The 21542-nt window shown below is 34.9% G+C and overlaps 3 protein-coding genes across 12 annotated transcripts in view; 1 reads left to right on the top strand and 2 right to left on the bottom strand.

Annotated features, from left to right (window-relative positions):
• The window catches only part of Nckx30C (solute carrier family 24 member Nckx30C), a 63076-nt gene that overhangs the window by 30259 nt on the left and 11275 nt on the right, over positions 1–21542 (top strand). For 4 of the 10 annotated variants that reach the window (XM_032437781.2, XM_032437782.2, XM_032437784.2 and 1 more), the window contains 3 exons: positions 5521–6137; positions 15365–15587; positions 20311–20504. In XM_032437781.2, coding sequence (XP_032293672.1) covers positions 5521–6137; positions 15365–15587; positions 20311–20504 — 1034 coding nt within the window. The remainder of the gene's footprint in view (positions 1–5520; positions 6138–15364; positions 15588–20310; positions 20505–21542) is intronic. The other 6 variants (XM_032437789.2, XM_070209010.1, XM_032437783.2 and 3 more) reach the window with 5 other exon arrangements.
• LOC6628800 (uncharacterized) lies at positions 804–1408 on the bottom strand. The gene has a single exon (XM_002051187.4). The coding sequence runs from the start codon at positions 1371–1373 to the stop codon at positions 1050–1052; it is 324 nt and encodes a 107-aa protein (XP_002051223.1). The 5' UTR covers positions 1374–1408; the 3' UTR covers positions 804–1049.
• On the bottom strand, positions 10761–11907 carry LOC6628801 (uncharacterized). Its single transcript, XM_002051188.4, has one exon. The coding sequence runs from the start codon at positions 11786–11788 to the stop codon at positions 11144–11146; it is 645 nt and encodes a 214-aa protein (XP_002051224.1). The 5' UTR covers positions 11789–11907; the 3' UTR covers positions 10761–11143.

The raw sequence follows: 21542 nt of genomic DNA, 5'->3' as shown, positions 1-21542 counted from the left end.
TTTAAATTGGGCGCTAGTGTCCAAATATAGTATAAGAATATAGGGTGAAGGAGTCTGAAAAATAGATGAGGTGAATTTAATAAAGCTTTGTTGGCAGCAAAAAAATGGGGACACCGTAGATTCGAAGACATTATTAAAATAATGAACACATTAAGAGAGATAGCAAAGTGAAGGGAAAGACTGCGAGGGAGAGTGAAACCCTTAATCTTTTATACTATAGAGTATAATAAGCATACAGGAAAATTTAAAATAAAAATACTGATTTTACTGTTAACAGTATTTTGAAGAAGTATCAGTAGATACTCTTTGTTAAAGTGGATAGTGTCAGCTAACGTTTGGGTATAGCAGGGCACCCTAAAACATCTAGGTCTTATAGTCTCTAAGATCGGTTGGGCGACAAGTTAATCTACAAGATTATGAATCATTTTATTGGCTCTCGCTGTAGAATCAGACAACATGTCTCAATCTGGTGGAACGGCCTACAGGGCATTTATAAAATGTGATGCCTATATGCCTACTATAAGCTACAGTTTTATGTAATTAATAACGAGTTAATAAATAACATGTCTTCAACGATGCCATTGCAGCTTTAATAATATATGCTTTAAGAAGTTTAGTTTGTGGCATACAACCTTTTAATACCCCATTTGTAACTGTAGGGTATACAAATATTTTATATGCTAGCTACGTGCTTTAACGCGTATTGAATTTAAATTATCTCGACTAAAGTTGAGTATTATGACATGCACAGCTCTCTTTAAATAATTATACAAAAATACATATATAAAAAACAACGATAAGACTTTGAAAACATTTTGAGCTTAAGTTTTTATTTATACCAGCTAAAACTACATTTTTCTTTGATTTGCTAAAAGAGCCTTATAAATAAAAGCTGAATTTGACGATTAGATAACTTAATGCACATTATATTGGTTATTTGGGTGCCCTACTTTCAGCATTGGCACACAATGGGTTAATTTATAACGTATGTTTATGTATATATATGTATGCATATATATATATATATATGAAGCGCTGACTGTTCCATCTCACTTAGTCACGCGATTCCAGGCGCTGTCGTGGCGCTCCGCCTCGAAGAAGTTGCAAAGCGTTTGTGGCAGATTCTTGCGTTTCGCCTCATTGCCCTGAATGCGCGGAGGCGTATATGTGGGCGTGGCTTTTGCTGTTGCTGTTGCTGCTGTGCTGCCGCTTTGCCTAATGCGCTCGACTGGCGCTTCCTGCGCCTGCTGCGTCTGACCCGTGACCTGCGTGCGCCACTCGTAGACTCGCGGTGGCGCCACACTTGATGGCTGCCTCAGCTGTATGGTGGCATGGCTGATGAAAAGCTCCGGAATTGCTGCTGCGGCTGCCATCTGAGCGATTCGAGTTTCAATTTGCAACTGTTTTGCAAATACGAACGCGACTTTGCTGCGGCTTTTGTTCTCTACTCAGCTGCGAGAGTCAACACATGACGCATAACTAGCTCGGTTCTCTGTCTGTGTTAGTGTGTGTATGTGTGTGTGTGTGCATGAGTGGGTGTGTGCGGTTTGCTCTAGAAGATTTCTGAGCTGACGCTCGGCTCGATTGCATGCGGTTAGTCAAATTGTGACTGCGGCATTTTGGCACTTGAAACTGGTTACCTCAATTGGCCTCCAAGTCTTGACTAACTCAGGTAGGCTGGCGGGTAGATAGGCAGACAGAGAGACGGCACGCGCCCACATGCCACCAAATGTTAGCTGAAAAAAAAAAAAACCAAGAATAAATAATAAATACAGCAAAAATCAACAAAATAAACAACCAGTTATTTGTTCTTACCTTTTGGATAGAATTTATTGAAATTTTATTGCTCAACTCGAGGGGTTGGCGCACTTTAAATCTAAATACACTTGCTTTGAATCTTATGATTTTGTCATTAAATGTGTAACGCTTAAAAACATAAGCAATATAGTTTCGTGAAAAGTAGATATAGACGAATCTATTAAAACTAAATAATGCCCGTATTAAGCTCCTTTTTATTTTTAGCATCTTTGGGGCAATATATACTTAATTTTCCATTATATGAACAAAAGTTTAATCAAACTTGTCTTTTATTTGCTTGCCTACATGTCTTTAAAACCTTATTAATATCGATTAGTTTTATACAGCTCTTGACAATAACATCTTAACCTAACTTATTATTATTATTATCCAAAACTAGATTAGAAATTAGCTTTCATTTTCTTGAGATTTCGTGAGATTTAAGTATTTATCAGTTACACATTTATAAAGAATGTGTCCCTAAACCTTCAACTTTATTCGATCTACCTTTGTATCTTGGTATGTCTTATAAATGAAGAAACTGACAATAAAGAATTTGAAATGGGATTCCATATTGATACCCTAAGCCAGAGATATTTCAGTTTGCTGATAGCTTATAAATATGTCCTAAACTTCTGATAATAATAATTATTTGTGTAAATGCATTGCTTTTTATGATTATACCCATGTACCCGTTTATTTACTGCATCCTCACCTGACATTCATAATCTGCAAATTTTTATTTAATACCAAACTTCCTCTTGCTTATCTTCTGTTTGTTGCCGTACCTAATTAAATCTGTATTTTTCTAATGTACACACTTTATACAACCATTTGCATATCTGGTAAATATAACTTGTTTTTCTTCTTCCACTGCTTTATTTACTTCTCGAACTATTTTGATTACTTCCCTATCGCCTGTCGTCTTCCGTCAGCTTGCCTAGCATTACACTTAGTCATAAATGTATTCATACTCATAATGACCACAATTTCTCGATGATCTGGTTTGATATTCAAAACGTTGTCCCCCGTAGCTAACTGTAGTCGAGTCTATTGTTGCCCGCCCACATCCAATCAAACTACAAATTATCTACCTGTTAAGTAAAAACAAGTAAAAACGTAAAACTGCCAAACAGTTCACGATTATGCACTACGAAATACCCTAGAACATAAATTTATCAATGTTATGAATATATATTAATACGAAATATTGGGTATAAAAATATAATAATATATATGCTATATCGAAATTTTAGATAAGCAAATAGACATCGATAATTTTACTGGGTAAATAGTACAGGGTATTTCTAAAATACTTGACACTAATAAACATACAAATATCGTATGAAAATTCTTTAAACTTAAAGTTACAATTAGTTTAGAAAATACGAATGCATGTGTGTAGCTTATGCGACTTACGAGAGTATCTACTATTTACAGGGTATGTCTAGCAAATGCTGTAATCATCATTCATTAAGCATTTGGCAAGTGATTCATTTGTAGCATTGATTTATAGCGCACGTTCCAGTGTTGAGTGTTTTTAATTCTGCTCTAAGCGAGGGGTTTCAGGGATGAAGCAGAGGATGGGTTACCTGCAACACCTTCCGAAAGGTGGGTTAACCACAGTGTGTGGGTGTGTACAGCCCGTTAGCTGTATGCAAATTGCAAGTGTGCTCGATTCTCAGTGCTGATTCTCTTAATATATTTCGCCCGTAACCGGTTTCACATTAAAGAGCGAGTTGAGTTCTTGGTTGACCGAGGCCCAACCGCAAGTGAGTCAACGACTCAGCTACGATATTCACTCGATTATAGACCAAGTACAAAGTATAAATATGCAGAAATAATGCTGCAACATACTGTGATAACCAAACAAAACTTAAGCAAACTATGTAAATAGTATAAGTGAAAGCATTTGCTTTGTTAAGCCAAAGTGACAAATCAGGCACAGACAAACAACTAAGACCGAAGACAACAACGGGTGCTACACAATGAGACTACGAGATACCCTACGGTAACACCGAATGCACAGTTTGAATTAGTTGCATAATGTTCTTGTTAAGTTGCTTTTAACAATTTGTTACGATCTTATAATACTATACAAAAAAGTTCAATCAGTTAAAATCTCAGCCTCCATTTTACTAGCTTAGAATCGATATATATAGACTGCAATTCCTTATATATAAGATCAGAGCATATATTTTTATTAAATAACTTTTGGGAGAATTTGCTAAGATTGATTTGATTTATAGAAGATGCCAATATGAGCCCATATCTAAATATATGAATTAATTATAACTAGATAGGAAAAAATAACAATGTAGTCGTAAATGTTAACAAATATTTGCAGCACTCATTATACCCGTTAATTATCAGCTAATAAGTGCAGGGTATGACAAATGACATGAATCAGTCAAGAGAATCAGTGTTTTGTGCCGCGGGCGATTAAAAACGCGCCGATTATTTGTTTGGCACACGCGCCAAAACGATTGCTCATACGAAAACAACAACAATAACAACAACAAAAAATAACGCAAATTAATGATAAACATTAACATTTGCCATTATCAACTCCAATTGAAGTTGCATTTGTTGAGGTTGCAGTTGCACTCGCGATTTGTTAATTGTTGCAAAATGTGCTGCATAATTTTGCGGTTAATTGCCATGGCAAATCGCGCGCGCACAAAAGGTGCCGCCTGCGAAGCGTTTTTAGCAGCGATTTGCCCGCGTTTATCTTCTTTATTATTATTATTTTTTTTTTATCCAGCAAAAAGGTCGTGCTATTTAATTGAGGATGTGTAATTGGGGAATTGTAACCGAACGTTTACTCATATGATGCGCAATGTGTACTTATGCCTGGCAGTAAGAAAAAAAATGCCGCTTCTAAGTGTCTTGGGAGCGTTTCTCTCTACCTAAAGGTCAGACTTCCTCATTGTGTGCCAACCATGCGCAATGACAAATTCGGCACGTTTAGCTAGCAATCTTTCAGGCATTCAAGTTATTCTTAACATGTTTCAACACATATGAATATAATAGTATATAATAATGCAATTTAGCTTCTGTTTAATTTGTAATAGGTCATTAGATACTTATACTTACATTTATAATAAGAATTAATAATATATCTACAGTTTACTAGACAATTCAAATCTCTCGACATCCTCTAATAACATATTTAAAAATCAAAGAATCCTCTTAACAAATGTTCACTCGCATTTACTATGGAGCTTTAATGGGCCTGGTAAAATAGGTTTTTAACTATAAACCTATTTTGCAATTTGAAATAATCTCAATATACCTCATAAATTGCAGGAGGTTATTCTTATAAGTCAGAAAACAGAATATTTAAAAACGTTCACGTAAATTTTATTAAATTTGCATATCTTTTTGTAATTTTGCGTTTTATTAGCATTTTTTACCACTACAAAGTTTTATTAATATATTATACTAATGGAAAAGTTCCTTAGTGAGTTCCTTATTAATAGAAACTTATGCGGATATAATTCTCAATTAGTTAAAGCCCCAAAATGTCATTTGTTCAACTTAAGGTGTCTGCACTGGTCCTTTCCCCTGATATAATTCTCAATTTGTTAAAGCGCTTAATAGGCATATATTAAACTTAAGGTGTCTGCACTGGTCTTTTGAATACTCTCCCTAGTCCCCTGATAGAATATGCGTGTCACATCTAATACTAATTCGAATATGTTTTGTTTTTCTATTTTGCAGAAACGCTAATCGACATTTCAAACACCACGAAAACGCCACTATTTCCAAAGGACCTATTCACGAAAGAACAGCTTGAGAACGGCGCTGTCATCCTGCACATTATCGGTGTTATATATATGTTTGTGGCGCTGGCAATTGTCTGCGATGAATTCTTCGTGCCTTCCCTTGACGTAATCATTGAAAAGCTCGGCATCACGGACGATGTGGCCGGCGCAACGTTTATGGCGGCGGGTGGCAGTGCCCCGGAGCTCTTCACGAGTGTCATTGGCGTTTTCGTGTCGTTCGATGATGTTGGCATTGGTACGATTGTTGGATCTGCTGTCTTTAACATTCTCTTCGTGATTGGCATGTGTGCGTTATTCTCACGCACGGTCCTATCGTTGACCTGGTGGCCACTATTCCGTGATTGCTCATTCTATAGCATCAGTTTGCTGGTATTGATCTACTTTTTTCGCGACAATCGCATCTTCTGGTGGGAGGCGCTCATCCTGTTTACCATATACATTGCCTATGTGACCTTCATGAAGTGGAACGTACAGGTGGAGCATTGCGTCAAGAAGATGATTACCAAAAACAAGGTGACTCGCGTCCGAAGTACAGATCAACTTATGCCAGCAGTAAGTAGTTGGGAAGTTTTTTTGCAAACAAAATCCAAAAAAAAAAAAAAAAATAATAGTACTAAAATGTTAAATCGATAAAAGTCGTTTGAGAGAAAGCGAAATTGCAAATTGTCTGCAAAAATTAACGCAACGAAAATTTAAATCCTTTGCCAGGAATATATTTTCGTTTTTTAATCGCTTGCGTTTTAGTTTTTTTCCTCTTTGTTTCTTTGGCCCAGTAATTTTCCATACATTTTAAATGGGACTAAACAGTTGAACAGGTGTGCTAGTTACTATGACTAAGGGCTTGCGGAGAGACTGCAATCTTATATATAAGATAACTGCATGACTAACGCCATATGCGTCTTTGGCATTGAACGCCAGGTGATGATGATGATCATGATGATGATGCTGATCATGATGAGGAGGCTTATGAGTTGACAATAATTGACAGGCGCTCGAATTTCACCTTTGAGTTTTAACTCAAAGTCAATTGAGTTTTATTTTTTGTCAAACCAGTTCCAGGAACTGAAAGTGACCAAAGTCAGTCAGGGTCAAACAGAGAACTGCAGCTGAAACTTTAAGAAAATTTAAACAAATTCAACGAAATTATTTAAGTTGGGTTAGCTCATACTCTATGACGCATACAAAACTGTTATTTGTGTCGCTTTCCAGCACTGTTCAACTATAAAATTTCATGACATGATTAAATAAGTTGGGTTAGCTCATTCTTTTTGACGAGAAATATGAGTGCTTGTATAAACGTTTAACAATACTGGACAATTCAACAATCGAATTGCCTAGAAACTGCTTGACTGTTTTAAGTGACGCTTAATAACACTGGCCAACTGTCAACTGCTTAGTCACGGCACGTTTATTATTTTAAAACTCATTTTTAAAACTATATAGTTATATATTTATCTATCTCTAATTTAATCTTAAATCTAGCTCTTTATCTAGCGCTTAGCTTTTGTTTTATTTTTCTTTTCTCTCTTTCCAACACTTTCTCATTTGCTATGCCTCTTACGACTTGTTTAACCATATAAACAAATATGACCCATACACACACTCACACATACACCCACGCAACACACACAGAAGCTGTCACACTTACACACACGAACAACTTTGCATGCAGCCAATAGCAACTGTGCACAAACACACACACTCCCACACACACACACTCGCACAGCTTGAACGTGAATTCGATCTGAACTTGATTCTGGATTCTCGCTTGATTATCTCACTCGCTCACGCATGTATACAACTTTTTGGGCTCTAACTAGTTGCACCATTTTGTTCATAAATATTAACTTAATTTTATAAGCACACGCTTATTTTACGGGGGCAACAAACAGCGCTAAAATGGCGTAAAATAATTTGTTTAAAATGTTATGTGGTCTCTAACAAAATGGCATAAGTATATGTTTATATTGTTGAACCCTAAAGCATTTTATTTCGACTTACTACAGTCCACAATTCTTTATTAAATACTACTTAGGTTCTAAAACAAAGAAAGGCAAATTTAATAGCTACTTTGTGAAGAGAAACAGTTTTTCAATTTCCTATGTAGTTGTTTTCAGATTAAACTAATTTAAATAATAGACTGGTGTTGTTCTTTCTTGTAACTTAACTAAATCCCTTGATTCCCAAATCTTATGCAGTTCTTAACTATCAAAACATTATCAAATTTCTTTAAACGTACCGTTTTAGTTATGTTTTGATCTCTATATTGCTCCTGCATATTTTTTGCCAATTTTTTGCAAACATTTCTTAATTAAATTTCTGTAGAGAAAATGTTGCAACTTTTTATTTCCTTCATGTAAAGTGGAATGAATGTTAATAATGTAATATTTATAAATATGCGTAACTATTATGCTCTAGAGAATTCTAAAGTACACTTCAATCATAAAATATCTCATTTTGTGCCGATGCCGATTGGACACTTTTCATAGGCGAAGCAGGTGGTGCATGCCTTGGGGTTGGTGGAGGCGGTTGTCGTTTGCGGGGTAAGCGACTAGCATACGATATTATAGCAGGCGGTCCATCGACAAGATCCAAATTCTTATAATTGGATTTGGCCTCCTCAAGCTGTATCTCACACTCCACTTTTGTCTTGGTCAAACGGTGCCAAAGTCCGAGATCAAAGGATGTCAATTTAATGAATGTGTACGAGACAATGCGATAAAGCACCAAATAGCCCAGAATCAGGTATAGCGCATAATCGGAATGTTCAAAAAAATAATCGAACGGTGTTTTTTTATCGAGTTTTAAGTCCAGCCAGACGAACAGAAATGGAACAAATAACACCCAATACGCGACTATTGTACACACTTCCACGATTTGTTTTCCAAACATTTTAGCGAATCTTACACACGAACTGGTTGCGAACTGGACTGTAACTAATCGAACTGTTCCGGAAACAGAAGCTCACATATCGTTTGTATAGCTTTTGTGGTTAAAACTATATATAATACGACAAATATAGAGTTTGCTTAAATTTAAAGCGATGAGTTGCATTGGGCAAGGTGCTCGGACAATGAGTAGGTCATTAATCATGCGATTCGTGTATATCTGCTGGATCGGATTACTATATGATAAAGCTTTAAACGAAAGCAGAGTTTTTGTATGAAAAAATGGTTTTATCTTTTTTATGTTTAAAACAAAATTCTCAAAAATTTAGTTTTTGTATTGGACATTTTTTTATTCGACTTGCTAAAATAAATGTGTATAAAAAAAAAAGTATACTAAACAGTTTTGGAACAGCTTTGCTTGGTCTTGCCTTAACTCCAAACAAAATAATAGTTATGTTTTTTAAATAAATAAAAACAACTTTTTTTAAATTATTTCTTAATTGTTACATTCCTCATAAGACGGAGGGTGTTGCCTTTTCTGTTTTCGATTTTCCTTTTTGGATTGTTTTTGATGCACTCTCTCGACCGGGCGTGGTACATTGCGTGCCCGGCTCACCGACTGATGGCCATCCAGCTCGTCATCTTCCATATCCAGGGTGGTGGATGCGGTGTCCTGTTTTGGGTCAAGTCGTGGATCATTATCTGCATAATATTGTCTTTCTTGATTAATCATTTCTATAGTTGCGGGGTCGTATTTGACCCAGATTGTCATGGTCCACGTTCTGATTCGCAGATAAATGAGCACAATAAGTAGATAGGCCACCGGATAACATGCTGCCAGACACAGACCAAGAACACAGAACTCTTTAAACGATGAGAACATATTCGTTTCATCCCAAACGACCCATTTCTGTTCAAGGCAAAGCACTATGACCAGGGGCGCTATCACAATCCAGTACAGGACTAGTACAAAGATCTGAACACAGCTTTTCTGTATCATTTTTCACACCGATATTTTACTAGCTTCGCACATGAGTTTGCTTCGGGTTCAGCAATACAACTAAGTCAAGTGGAGTTAGTTTTAAATATGTTCTTTGACTCTTTTGCGGTTATACGAGAGTTAGTCAGTCAGCTTGTAAAGATTCTTTAAATAAAATAAGTATATAGTGCGCTTTGTTCTTGAAAGCTTCAAGAAATTCTTTTCAGAAACATAAAATTACCCAGAAATATGTCAAAAATACTCTTCGTATCTAATTTTTTCTTTTTAATTTAATAAATATATATTTTTGTTGATGGTCTATAATATCTCAAAATATACAGTGAATATGAGTTTAATTTAAAAGCGCGCTTGCAGCCTGGATTTAATAGTACGCTTTTTGGCGCCATCCGGAACGTCCAAGTATTTCTCCTCTACGCACTGGGCCTCAAGATCGTTTTTGCCATTTTTATACTTTTGATGCACCTTTTTTAGCGATTTTTTATCAAACTTTTTCAATTTCTTGTACATGAACATAACAATCCGATAGAATGTTACGAAACCCATCACATCGACAAGTCCGAAAATGAGAACTGCCCAAATTGTATCTCGCAAAGCACCAAAATCCAACAGCAGCCAACCCTTTTTTGTAAACTTATTATAGATGAAGGGCGTAAATATTAGCCAATATAAGATCACCACAAATATTTCCAAAAACTTTCTTTCAAACATTCTTGAAACTTGTTTTTCAGTTGAAGGAATTCTACATACTGATTAATTGAAACGATTTCTACTCTAGTACTTGTTACACAAAAGCTTTTATTTATTTTTATATCAAGAAAGTATTAATATTTAAGTTGCGGTTGTATGTGCTGCCATTAAATGGTCTAGGGAAGCTTACGGATATTTATTTTTAATCTTATTTCTTCCATATTGAGTTTTGTTGAGAATATTTATCAGATTATAACGTCTGCCGGGAGACACATATATATATGAAATATCTTATCAACTATTTAGCAAATTTATCATAAGGTTCATATTGTTCATAGGAACAATCATTTCAGAAATGCATTTTTTATTGTTAGGTTAGAAAATGTAGCGAATTTTTTGTTTTTTTTTTTTAATAACATTTATAAAATACTCACTGCAACAAAAATATACCGAACATTAATTACATGACAAGGAATACTTAATTTCTCAGCTTCAAAGTGCAATCCCCTCTGCACAGGTATTACGTTTCATTGTGTAATCCCCCATATAAAGACAATGAATTATTTATTTAACAAGCTTGCAATTTGTGCTATGCAGCTAGAACATTCTTTTATTTTAGCATATTTCATATAATAATATAATACATACACATATATATTTTAAATAGATAAACAGATAATAATATCTGGACTTAAAACTAGGTAATAAATATATGCAACTAAATTTCGAAAAGTACTCGCAAAAGTACTCGTATTCGCTAGCTAACATTAAAATGATATAAACAAAAAATATAATAACTCACTATATGATCTATTCCTTGTTACAAGAAGAGCTACCATGTAAGTTAGATTCGGAAAAAATTGGCTAAAATTGTGTCTCGACAAATATTGCGAATAATATTAGGTTTATCTTTGGTTCTTTGGCTAAGGCTAATACTTGGATGCAAATTCTATTTTTCTCTGTAAAGTACACCGAAGTGAAACCTATGTCTTCACCATGGTTGGTCTCAGCTGCTGTGAGGTGCCCATTAGGACATCAGGTGACATGATGATGCCATGGCTCAGCTTGCGGGCCATTCCCGGTGTGCGGGGCGGCGTGTTGGGCACAGGCGGTGCACACCGCAAACTGGGCGTGGGACTAGAGATGGTTGTCTGCTGCGGTTGTCTGGGCAATGTGGCGCTACGCAGCGGACGCGTCTCGTGTTTGATGTGAATACGCGCCAAATCGCTCTCCACCAGCAGTGGGTGGCTTATGGTGCGTATGACTTTCGGCATGGTAGTTGGTGGTCCGCCATCAACCGTGTCCAGATTCTCCGTAGATACAGCTTGATAATGTGATTTATCCTTTAGCTGCGATTCGGGATCCTCTTGTGTTTTCTTTAGCTTATGCCACATTTTAACATCGCACACTTTTAGCTTCATGTAGATAAAAATAACAATGCGATAAAAGGTCACATAGCCAGCGAGCAGGCAAAGCGCGAATGTGGCATGATCCGAGAACGATTGAAATGGTATATTTAGATCCCAACGTATCCAATTCTGGGTCTTGCAATATTGATATATGGCTGGCGTGATAACCATCCAGTAAAAGAGCAGCGTAAACAATTCGATAATCCTTTTTTGAAACATTTTTGTATTTGTCTTTCGTTGTCAAAGTAGCACGCGCCGCACGCTCCACACACACTCGCGTTCCGTTTAAATTTAATATTCGTTGCGTTTGGGTTCAAGATTCGTTACTAAATGATGTGCACAGAGCGCATAACCCAGCTATATAATACAAATCAACGATCAATGCAGCCAAGCTCAAAGCCCGAGCTCAGACGGCGACAGAGAATGACAGACTCTGAGTCAAAGCGAAAACCGAAGCGTTGCGAATCGCGCGAGTTATCTTTAGTCGATGTTAGACGAGTTGCTAGAGGCTGCTCTCTGATTTTTATTTTTTATCGATATCAGCTGGCATATAGCATTAGCTAGTCGTATCACTATATCGACTTGAACGTAAACAAAATCCCTGGAATATCTGCATTAATTCTTGGAACTGGTTTCGGGGTCTGCCCCACAGAGACAGGTGACAAGTGAATACATACATGTATATATTATATCTTTATATATACATATATATATATATATATTGAACCAAAACTGGTTGAGTGACAAATTGAGTCGTGTTGTGAGTTTTTCTCTTTTTGATTAACAGTTCGAGCAGGTTCATTGTATATTTTGCAATTTACATTTCTTAGATCATTGGGTCGACTTTGGTTTTTTTTTCTTGTCGTTTGGCAGGGCGAAATTTTCGAACTTGAGTTGAGTTTTTGAAATTGTGCACAAATGATTCACGCGAGTTTAAATTAAATTTATTATGCGATTTAAGCACCTGTAGTAACTGACGTTGCGCTGATGAATTTTGTGTTGAAGTAAATGCTTTTGGCATGATTCCACAACTCTTGGACTCGAAGAAAAATTTCATTTGGCTTTATATTAATTACACTTCATTTCGCTGTCAAAGTCTATCAAAACAAGCTGACATCTTGATGGAACAGCTTTAAATGCAGTTCGAGACAATTACTAATTCTTTCTACCAACTTGTTCCCTCTCTTTCTATTTTGATGACTTGACTCGTTCATCTCATAGATCCTCATCAATTTTACGTCATGGCCGAGTGGTTTTTGTCTTAACTCGTATGAGTCTTAGGCGAGCTGTCGTCTAAGCGTTCGATCGGGCAAAACAACATGACTTGCCATTAATTAGCATTATAATCAGCCATGAGGTAGTTCACCTGGGCACGAGCCACACGTTAATTGGTCAGAGGCTAGTTAGTTGGAGGCTAGTTTTCTTGATCTTGAATTGCCCTACACACGCCCCAGTTCTATAAAAGTGGCATACGTTCGGCATAGTATTATCTATGTAATAATATTTATGTATTTTACAAGAATTCGCTAAACTGCATTTGCTCCAATTCTGCGTTCATTTGTATGAATGGAAGGCGTTGTGGCTGGACAAGTTCTATTGCCAAACAAATAATCGTATTATATTATGTTAAATATATATGTATTCTTTTTCCTACAGTTTATAGCTCTTCGATTTTTTAAATGGAGCATAATCTGAATAGGCGTGATGTATAGACAAAGTTCATGCAGTTCATAGCCCGCACATTTTTTAAATGGAATGTAATCTGAATAAACGTGTTGCTTAAACAAATGCTTACGATAGCAAGTCTTATGATAACCCAACAATAACTAATCTTATATCTTGATATAGAAATAAATCGAGTATTTTCTAATCATGCATTGCTCGCGACATTAAATATGTTTATTACAAGAAATTTTCTAATCTGGACTTGCCCACATATTTAGATTTGACTTTTAATGAATGAAATACTATCTGGAAATACCTGTTCTTTAACAAACAGATAATGTTATATATAATATATATTCTTTAACCTAACTTGCCCTACACTCGCAGCAATTCTTAAATACTGATTTTTATGAATGAAATGCGAACAGGAGAAACCAGTTCTGTAAATACTCTTTGAATATGTATATACTAAGTATATATGTGTACTTTATTTAAGCTGGATTACTACACACGTGCTCCACTTTATGGCTCTGAGTGATTTTATGAATGGAATACGATCTGGATAGACGTGTTCTATTAACATATGCACAACAGTTTACATAACAGTCACACACACAAATATATATATTTAAAGTTCTTATAATATATGTATTAGCAAAGAATTTCTTATCTGTATACGTACTTGACATGTATTTACTATATCTTAACTAATTATCACCTGATAGTTATATATATGTATATATATTAGTCATTACTTAGCGCCATTCAACATTTTCATATATTTAGCTAGCGATAATTTTGATTTTTTCTCTCCTCGCACTTCTAGAGCTTTCTTTGGCCAGTCATAAATCTGAGCTTTAAGTTTTATTTCTGCATTATATTCAAAGATTTCTAATGTTTTTTAAGTTTTCTGTGTTTACATTTTTGATTATAGTGAAGGCAAAATGAAATACAACAAAACTTCCCACTGCGCTTTGATAATACAAAAAAAAAAGTATATATGTACATTTTTTTTCCTAATGAAACAAAAAAATACAAAAAAAAAGTCATTGAAAACTGAAGCTTGTATGTATACTTAAAAACAGTTGCAAAAAAAAAAAACAATGAAATTTGTATATTTTAGTTGAACTAAAAATCTTAACTTTATTTCCTGTATGTGTAATAATGTTTGTGTTTAATAATTTGGTTTCCTTCTTTTTTTTTTGTGTTTCCGAAAACCACTAAAAATCGAAATTCAGAGGTAATGGAATGCATTTCTAGCGCAAAGCCACATCATCAACTGTGGTGCTTTGTTATTGGGCCTGCTGATTACACCCAATGAATCCAGTTGTATGCACCTAACTATCTAAAAACCAATCCTGTTGTATATATAAAACTCTCCTTAAAGGTTTTTGCTGCACTATTGAAATGCATACATATTTGCTGCACTAGAACAAAACTATGTTTCATGCTGTTCAAACAACAAGCAGAGTTGTAATTTTGCATTAGAAAACCTCTTACCATGAATATGGAATTATGGTATAATTATTATAACGGAACTTGGTATATGGCTTATATGGGCGCTGCCGAGCTTAGTAAACAACAGATGTGGTCCGTATGTCTGGAAAATAAATTCGTTTCTGTCTGTATTACGTGTCGTGGTTTCCACATATGAATTTCATTTTTTGACATAATTTTCTTTAGTTAACTTTTTCGGTTTTTTTTTTTTATCTTAATATTGGCTACAATTAATTGCACTTAACAATTCGATTAGCTTTTAAGCGATACAACAGCTGAAAACAACAACAAAATACATACAACAAAACAGCAACTATTACAACTAATACCGAAAAAAAAAGAATACAACAACAACATCAACGCTCAACACTCAACTGTAAATTTATACAAATTGCAATAATAAACTTTTCTTCTTCTTCTTTTCACCTTTTTCTCAACAACAACAATGCTTACCATAAAAAAAAAAAACATTAAAAAAAACCTGCCCTCCCAAAAAAAAAAAACCATTTACACTGTTCTTAACAAAAAATGAAATGAAAATAAAATTGAAATACCTCTGAACTCTCAACATAACTGTAACCGTAACCGTAACCGTAACCGTACCACCCGTCCATCGTTCTTCCTTCACTTCAGGGTAATGCGGCAAACTCATCGGAAACGTCAATGGCCACACAGCCGGGCGGTTCGGTGACATCCCGAGCGGCCAGCGAGACCCGTTCGGGTCCGGCCGGTTCGAGCAATGCGGGCGCTACAGGTAATAGCAGTGGTGGGACCGCTGGTAGTACACAGACCGGTGCAAAATTCCGTCATGGCCTATTACAGCTAATGATACACACGATAGATCCACTACACGATGGTAAGTTCGTTGAGTTTGTCACATTGTGTTTTGCACAAGTCAAAAATAAAAAAAAAATAATAAAAATGGAAAATTTTAATGTGTGCCTAAACGCAAACCCCAGTCCGTTCCCCAAGCCCCATAATCAAAGAGTTCCCCGCCCCAAAGTACAAATATCCCATACCAAACGCTTACATCCTAAAACAAAAGCAAATACATTATACCAACTACTTATACTATACTATACCTAACTCTTAAAAATGAAAAGAAAATCTTGTTTGCTTCGGCTAGCCGAAGATTAAATACTCTTGCAGGCATGTGGTAGATATGCGAACTATTTCGTTAAGGTTATAAGTGACATATAAAGTTCTTCTGTTCTGGCATATATCATGGAAAACAAAGAAATTTTTCGATCTAGATGATACAGTATTTCTGACTCCGAATTATGTACTGCCTGGTTCTATGCAAAGTTTTATATAACTAAGATAATATGTACATGGAAAATTATACAAAATCAACCTTTATCTAAATCAGGTATAGGGATGTCTCTTTCCCCTCTGCAAGAGTATAAACCTTAAAATAAAAATAATAATAAAAAATACTTTGTGTTCAGTTCTTTAAAGTCTGTGTATATTCTGTGTTCCTTCTAATTGGATGTTTGACTTGCTAGCAAGAAGTTACTTACACTTTACTCTTTACTCTCTCTCTTTCTCTCTTGAATACTTGGTGATTTTCATTTTGTTTGGTTTGTTGTACGTTGCTTTGTTTGTTTGTTTGTTTGTCTGTCTCTCAGTTTCTTTGTTGACTTGACCTTTGGGCTGGTTAGTTTTTAATGCCTGACCTTGAGGCCACTTATCTAATTACCAGGGGCTAGCAGCACGGCCAGACTGAACGTCGTCTAGCGCTCGACAATTGACAGCTTTGCGCTGTACGCTTTATTCTACACTCCTTACACCCATTACCATTGCCATTACCAATCCCTCAGCACAGTGCTCCAGTTCAGGTCTACCCCTTAATGCCGAGCTTTTCCCTGGCATTTGGGGGGCACGTATTCGCCACTCGCTTCGACTCTGGCACCGGCACCGGCACCGGCACCGGACGTGCTCGCATTGATTTATTATGTATTAAGCACAGAGCCGACTGGATTGGATTGGGGCATGAGCATTGGTACGGGTATGGACTGGGGTATAAATATGTATGGGGCCATGTTGCCACGGCAATGGCCCACAGACCAAGACCAAGACAAACTCAAACTTAAACTTAAGCTGAAGCCAAAGCTTAAACTATACCAAACCAGCCAGGGCCAGGCCGACATTGGGGCGTGTACCAAGGTTTACAGGTACAAAGTGCTCGAATTCTTTTTGTCATTTTTTATTCTTGCACCGATAGCGACAAAATTAATTGACAATGTGATTTTGATCGTGTGGGAAAATTTTAAAATAGAGATCAATTCGAAACAAACAATTCAAGCAGAATTTTCTAAGGCTCACTAAATCTTTGATCTAATTTCCTTAACTCAAGCATTTTTTGTAGTTATCGCTACATTATCTATATCTGTGGGTTTATCTTGTCTCTAGCATTTCCAAAAATTGCTTAGTTTATATTTAATTATTATTGGTTTTTCTTCTAACGCTTCAATGCCAAATCTTTTCATTTGTGCTGCCTCATTAAAATGTAATTTGCTTTTCTAATTTTTATTATTTCGAGCTTAGTCATTTCTTTATATAATTTTGCTTTGAAAAAAATAAATAACAAAACAAAAACAAAAAAATGAGACCAAGTTACGAAAATATTTTATGTTGTTCAATGTCAGTTTGGAGTTACATTTATATACTATATACATATGCGTTATATATTAAACTATATTTATGAAATACTTAATAACTTGTATTCGATAGACATTCATAGAATGTTGTGCGCAGCTTAGTGGCATTAACGAATGTAAGAATACACTCGTTTATATTTATGAGTGAATAGTTATTCGTATCTGTATCTGTATCTTTAGGATTGTTTTGGTTGCCAACGTTCCATTGCTTCGTTTGAAGAGTTATGTTTGGTTTTATTTGTGCTTCTGTTTTTTGCGACCGTCAAGTTTGACGCGTGACAATAACAAAATAATTTATATTGTACATATAACATTTATATTTATATATCTTACATATTTATAAACAATGTGTGCATTTAATGTTGTATGTGTTAATTGTAATTACTTAGCAACTAGTACAATTGGCTTTACAAAAATGCTGTTCGAAATTGGCCCGGGCCTAGTACGAGCTACAATCTATCAGATATTCAATTGTACTTAATAGCTACAAGTTATTAGCTAGGTGCCTGCATGTATCAAGTTGACTAGTCGAGCGGGTTGTGTTTTTAATTTTTTCTTTAGGTCTAAACGTTTATATTTACCTATCATTGGAATGTTCATTGTGCTGACAATGTTTACATATGTTTTCAAATGTGCTTTATACGTAATGTGGCTATATAAAAATACATATGACGGTTATACTGAGGGAGATGCGTTAAAACAATGAAATTATAGTAATCTCTATCAATATTTAATAGATTTTTATAGCAACAGCCCCATTTAGTCAGCCCTATCGTCATTTGGGAAAGTTCCTCAATAAAACTTGATCGATACTAAAACCAGTTGCGTGCATTTAATTATCTGAGTTCTATTATTGAAAATTTAAAAAATACTCACTACTTCAATTAGGACTTGTTCTTCAAAAATTACTCAATTAACTGTTTTCTTAAATATTCAAAAAAATATATATATAAAAATCTATTGCTTTATGGACATAATAATTATTCAAACAAGTCTCTTGAGAGAAATATTTTTGTATCCATTAAATACCTATTTGAAAGACATTCAAAATAATTTTTATCCATATGATACTTATCTTATAATTGGCAACTATTAAAGCTTATAAAAGCTTATCAAATATTACCGCATTTGCAATTATATATCTGAATACTGTCACACGTTTTACAACACTGGAAGAGTCGTTATCCAAACCGTTTTTGCAATTAATAAATCTAATTCCTTGACTGCGTTTTACAGCACTGGAAGATTCATACTGTAATGCAAAACTCTATAAATCTAAAAATACTTATTCAATATAATAATAATATCAAGCTGGGCGGCTTAAGCATTTTTGTCAATTCTAGATTGCAAATACCTTGTCGCCTTTTCAAAGATTTTACTTGTTAAAAATTGCGAGTTGAACCAAGGTCGATTTTCTATTCTGACGATAGTTTAAATTAGTTTGCTATTGTGGTGCACATCAAAAAATAAAATATGAATATGTTTCAGCGCTACCCAATGTATAATTCCCATCACATGTACGTAATGTAAAGCATTTAAAGCTTTATTCATCTGAAGAGCATGGGGTTAATGTTTCTCGTATAAATACCGTCATAAATAATACTCGTGTGTCAGAAGTTGCATAACAAGCAAATCTATATATATTAGATCTAGTTAAGTCGTATTTACAATAGTATATATTTAATTATAAGCTAGGCTTAAATCTAAGTTTATCTCTATTCATCGATATGAACACATATGTATATGTATATACAAAATGCTAGTGCCATATGCGATATTATGGGGTCCACAAAAAGCAGCTCTTTAGCAGCAGCAGTCGGTTAATAAGCCCCAGTATGTATCACTTCATGCCACATTGACAACAAAAACAAAAAACTACCAAAGAAAAATAATGAATAATATAAACCCGTCCGTATTCCCAAGCCAAAATTAATTCGCATTCAATCCAAAACCTCAAAACTTTCAAAAACAAAAAAAAAATCAACATATAATAACAAACTATTCAAAACAGTTCCCAATTCCTAGTGCAAAACACAAGATCGCTGTCACACTCAAAAAAAAAAAAAAAAACTTAAAAAAGTTTAAAAAATATAAAAACAATTTTTAAAAGTTAGACCAAAAATCCATGAGACTCTGACACGGTAAATATCAGTAGTGTATTCGTTTAGTAATTATATCTAGCATAATTAGTCTTAGCTGTAGTTTCGTATGTCCCGAGCCCAATAAAACACGCCCAACCCTCCCCTTCTCTAACAATCACTCTCAATACACTCATGTGCGCAACTCCGCCCTCAACTATGCTTCGATTTCAATGCTGTTTAATGTGTGTCTGTGCCTACACTGTCCTACTAGCTTTCTAAACTCTACGCTCTCTAGTCTATACCTCAACTTTAGTTTAGTTTCTAACCTACTAGCTATTACTTTACTACTACTATTACATACTATGATAATCAACCTCCAAAATGCTATTTCGCAACTGACATCAACATTTTGTATAAAATATTTTCAATATACTCTAACCCAAAAAAAAAGGGCATTTAGCTGCTTGTAAATTAACTTAAAACCAATGAAAAATATTTATAAAAAAAGATATGAAAAATATATTTAACTGGGTTAATTCGTTTTATTCTAATTTTTAATCGATGCAATTTTATTCTTTCTTTCTTCTTCTTTTATTCGTTTAATTTTTGAAAAAAAAATAATAATAATAAACACTTGGATTTTGCGTTCAAAACTCAATTTGTTGTGTGCAAACAAAACAAAATACTACAAAAACACCGCCTACTACTCTACTCTACTCTTCTACTGCTACCACAACAACAACACACAAACATACTCTACACTCTACTCTGTGTATGCATTTTTTTATCGAAACACCTCCCTCAAAAAAAAACCCAACACACAATTACAATGACAAAGATGATGTTCCAGGCAAAGTGGACGAGAAGGCAACCCAGCTGCATGCCATTGCCTCGCTTAAAGTACTGCTGGATGCCACTAAGCCGCAACGCGGTGGCGCCACCACCTCAGCGGCCAATCACGTTAAGATTAATCTCAAGGAGACAACATTGGCCGATCGACCCAATGGAAATATCGATACCACGCTCGATTCGGTAAGTTGTAACGTTGTGATTATTATTATTGCCTAATACTACATCTATATATACATGATTATTGAATTTGATAATACAAATGTGCTAATGAAATAATGCTCATGATTTTTAGGCATGATTTATATTAATTTCTTTTTAATGGATTTCTTTAACATATTTATTTTTGATATTGTTTCAATTTGTTCGAAAATAATTGAACTATGTCACACATAATGCGCTGCATTCGTCATACAAAATATCGCAGATGAATATCTTAAATTTTGATCATCGTTTAATTTGAATATCGTAAACGTTGAATATCGTAAGGTCGAATATCGTATGTTGAAAAAAAAAAACGGCAGCTGTAAAATGTAGTATGTGGAGCATACTCAAACGCGTATTTAATTACAATATTAACAATGTTAGGTGAATCTATTCCACAGAATTGCGTATCTACTGTAATATGTTAAGTGTTTTTTATTGACGTAATTATATATTTTATTTAAAAATCTTCTGATCGTTTATTTTCTAACCCAGTGTTTAGAGTACCAGGTTCAAGCGCGTTACAACATTTTTTTAGATCATTTACAACAAATTTCCTTAACTGTTGGCACGTTTTCTCTACATTGCTAATTTGATTGGTAAAATGATTGATGCGTTTGGACTGAACCTAAACTACTCGTAAAACCCAAATTTTAAACATGTATGTTTTTTAATGTAAGCCCAGGCATTCGTTTTATGTGTATTTCTTATGTGTTTTCCTCATTTTCTTTGCTCTCCTTGAAGCTCAACTCTTAAGTGTGTAGACAGCCCCTCAAAAAAAAAAAATATAAATAAAATCAACATATGCGGTCTCTGTGTATTTATGCAACGTTTCTGTGTGACTTATAAATTTAAATCTTTCTGTTTTACTTTCAACTTAATTATATCAATTTTCCATACAACTTTCCCACCTACAACACATCTCAGCCCGTCAACTTTTCACCAACCTTTTGTTGTGTATGTTTACTTATAACCTTAACTGTAATACTCTATCGCCCATGTCCACCATTCCATTCA

This window comes from Drosophila virilis, chromosome 4 (genome assembly GCF_030788295.1).
Source record: "Drosophila virilis strain 15010-1051.87 chromosome 4, Dvir_AGI_RSII-ME, whole genome shotgun sequence".
Lineage (NCBI taxonomy): Eukaryota > Metazoa > Arthropoda > Insecta > Diptera > Drosophilidae > Drosophila > Drosophila virilis.
The sequence above is the reverse complement of the archived record's forward strand: the minus strand, read 5'-3'. Positions and strand labels throughout refer to the sequence as shown.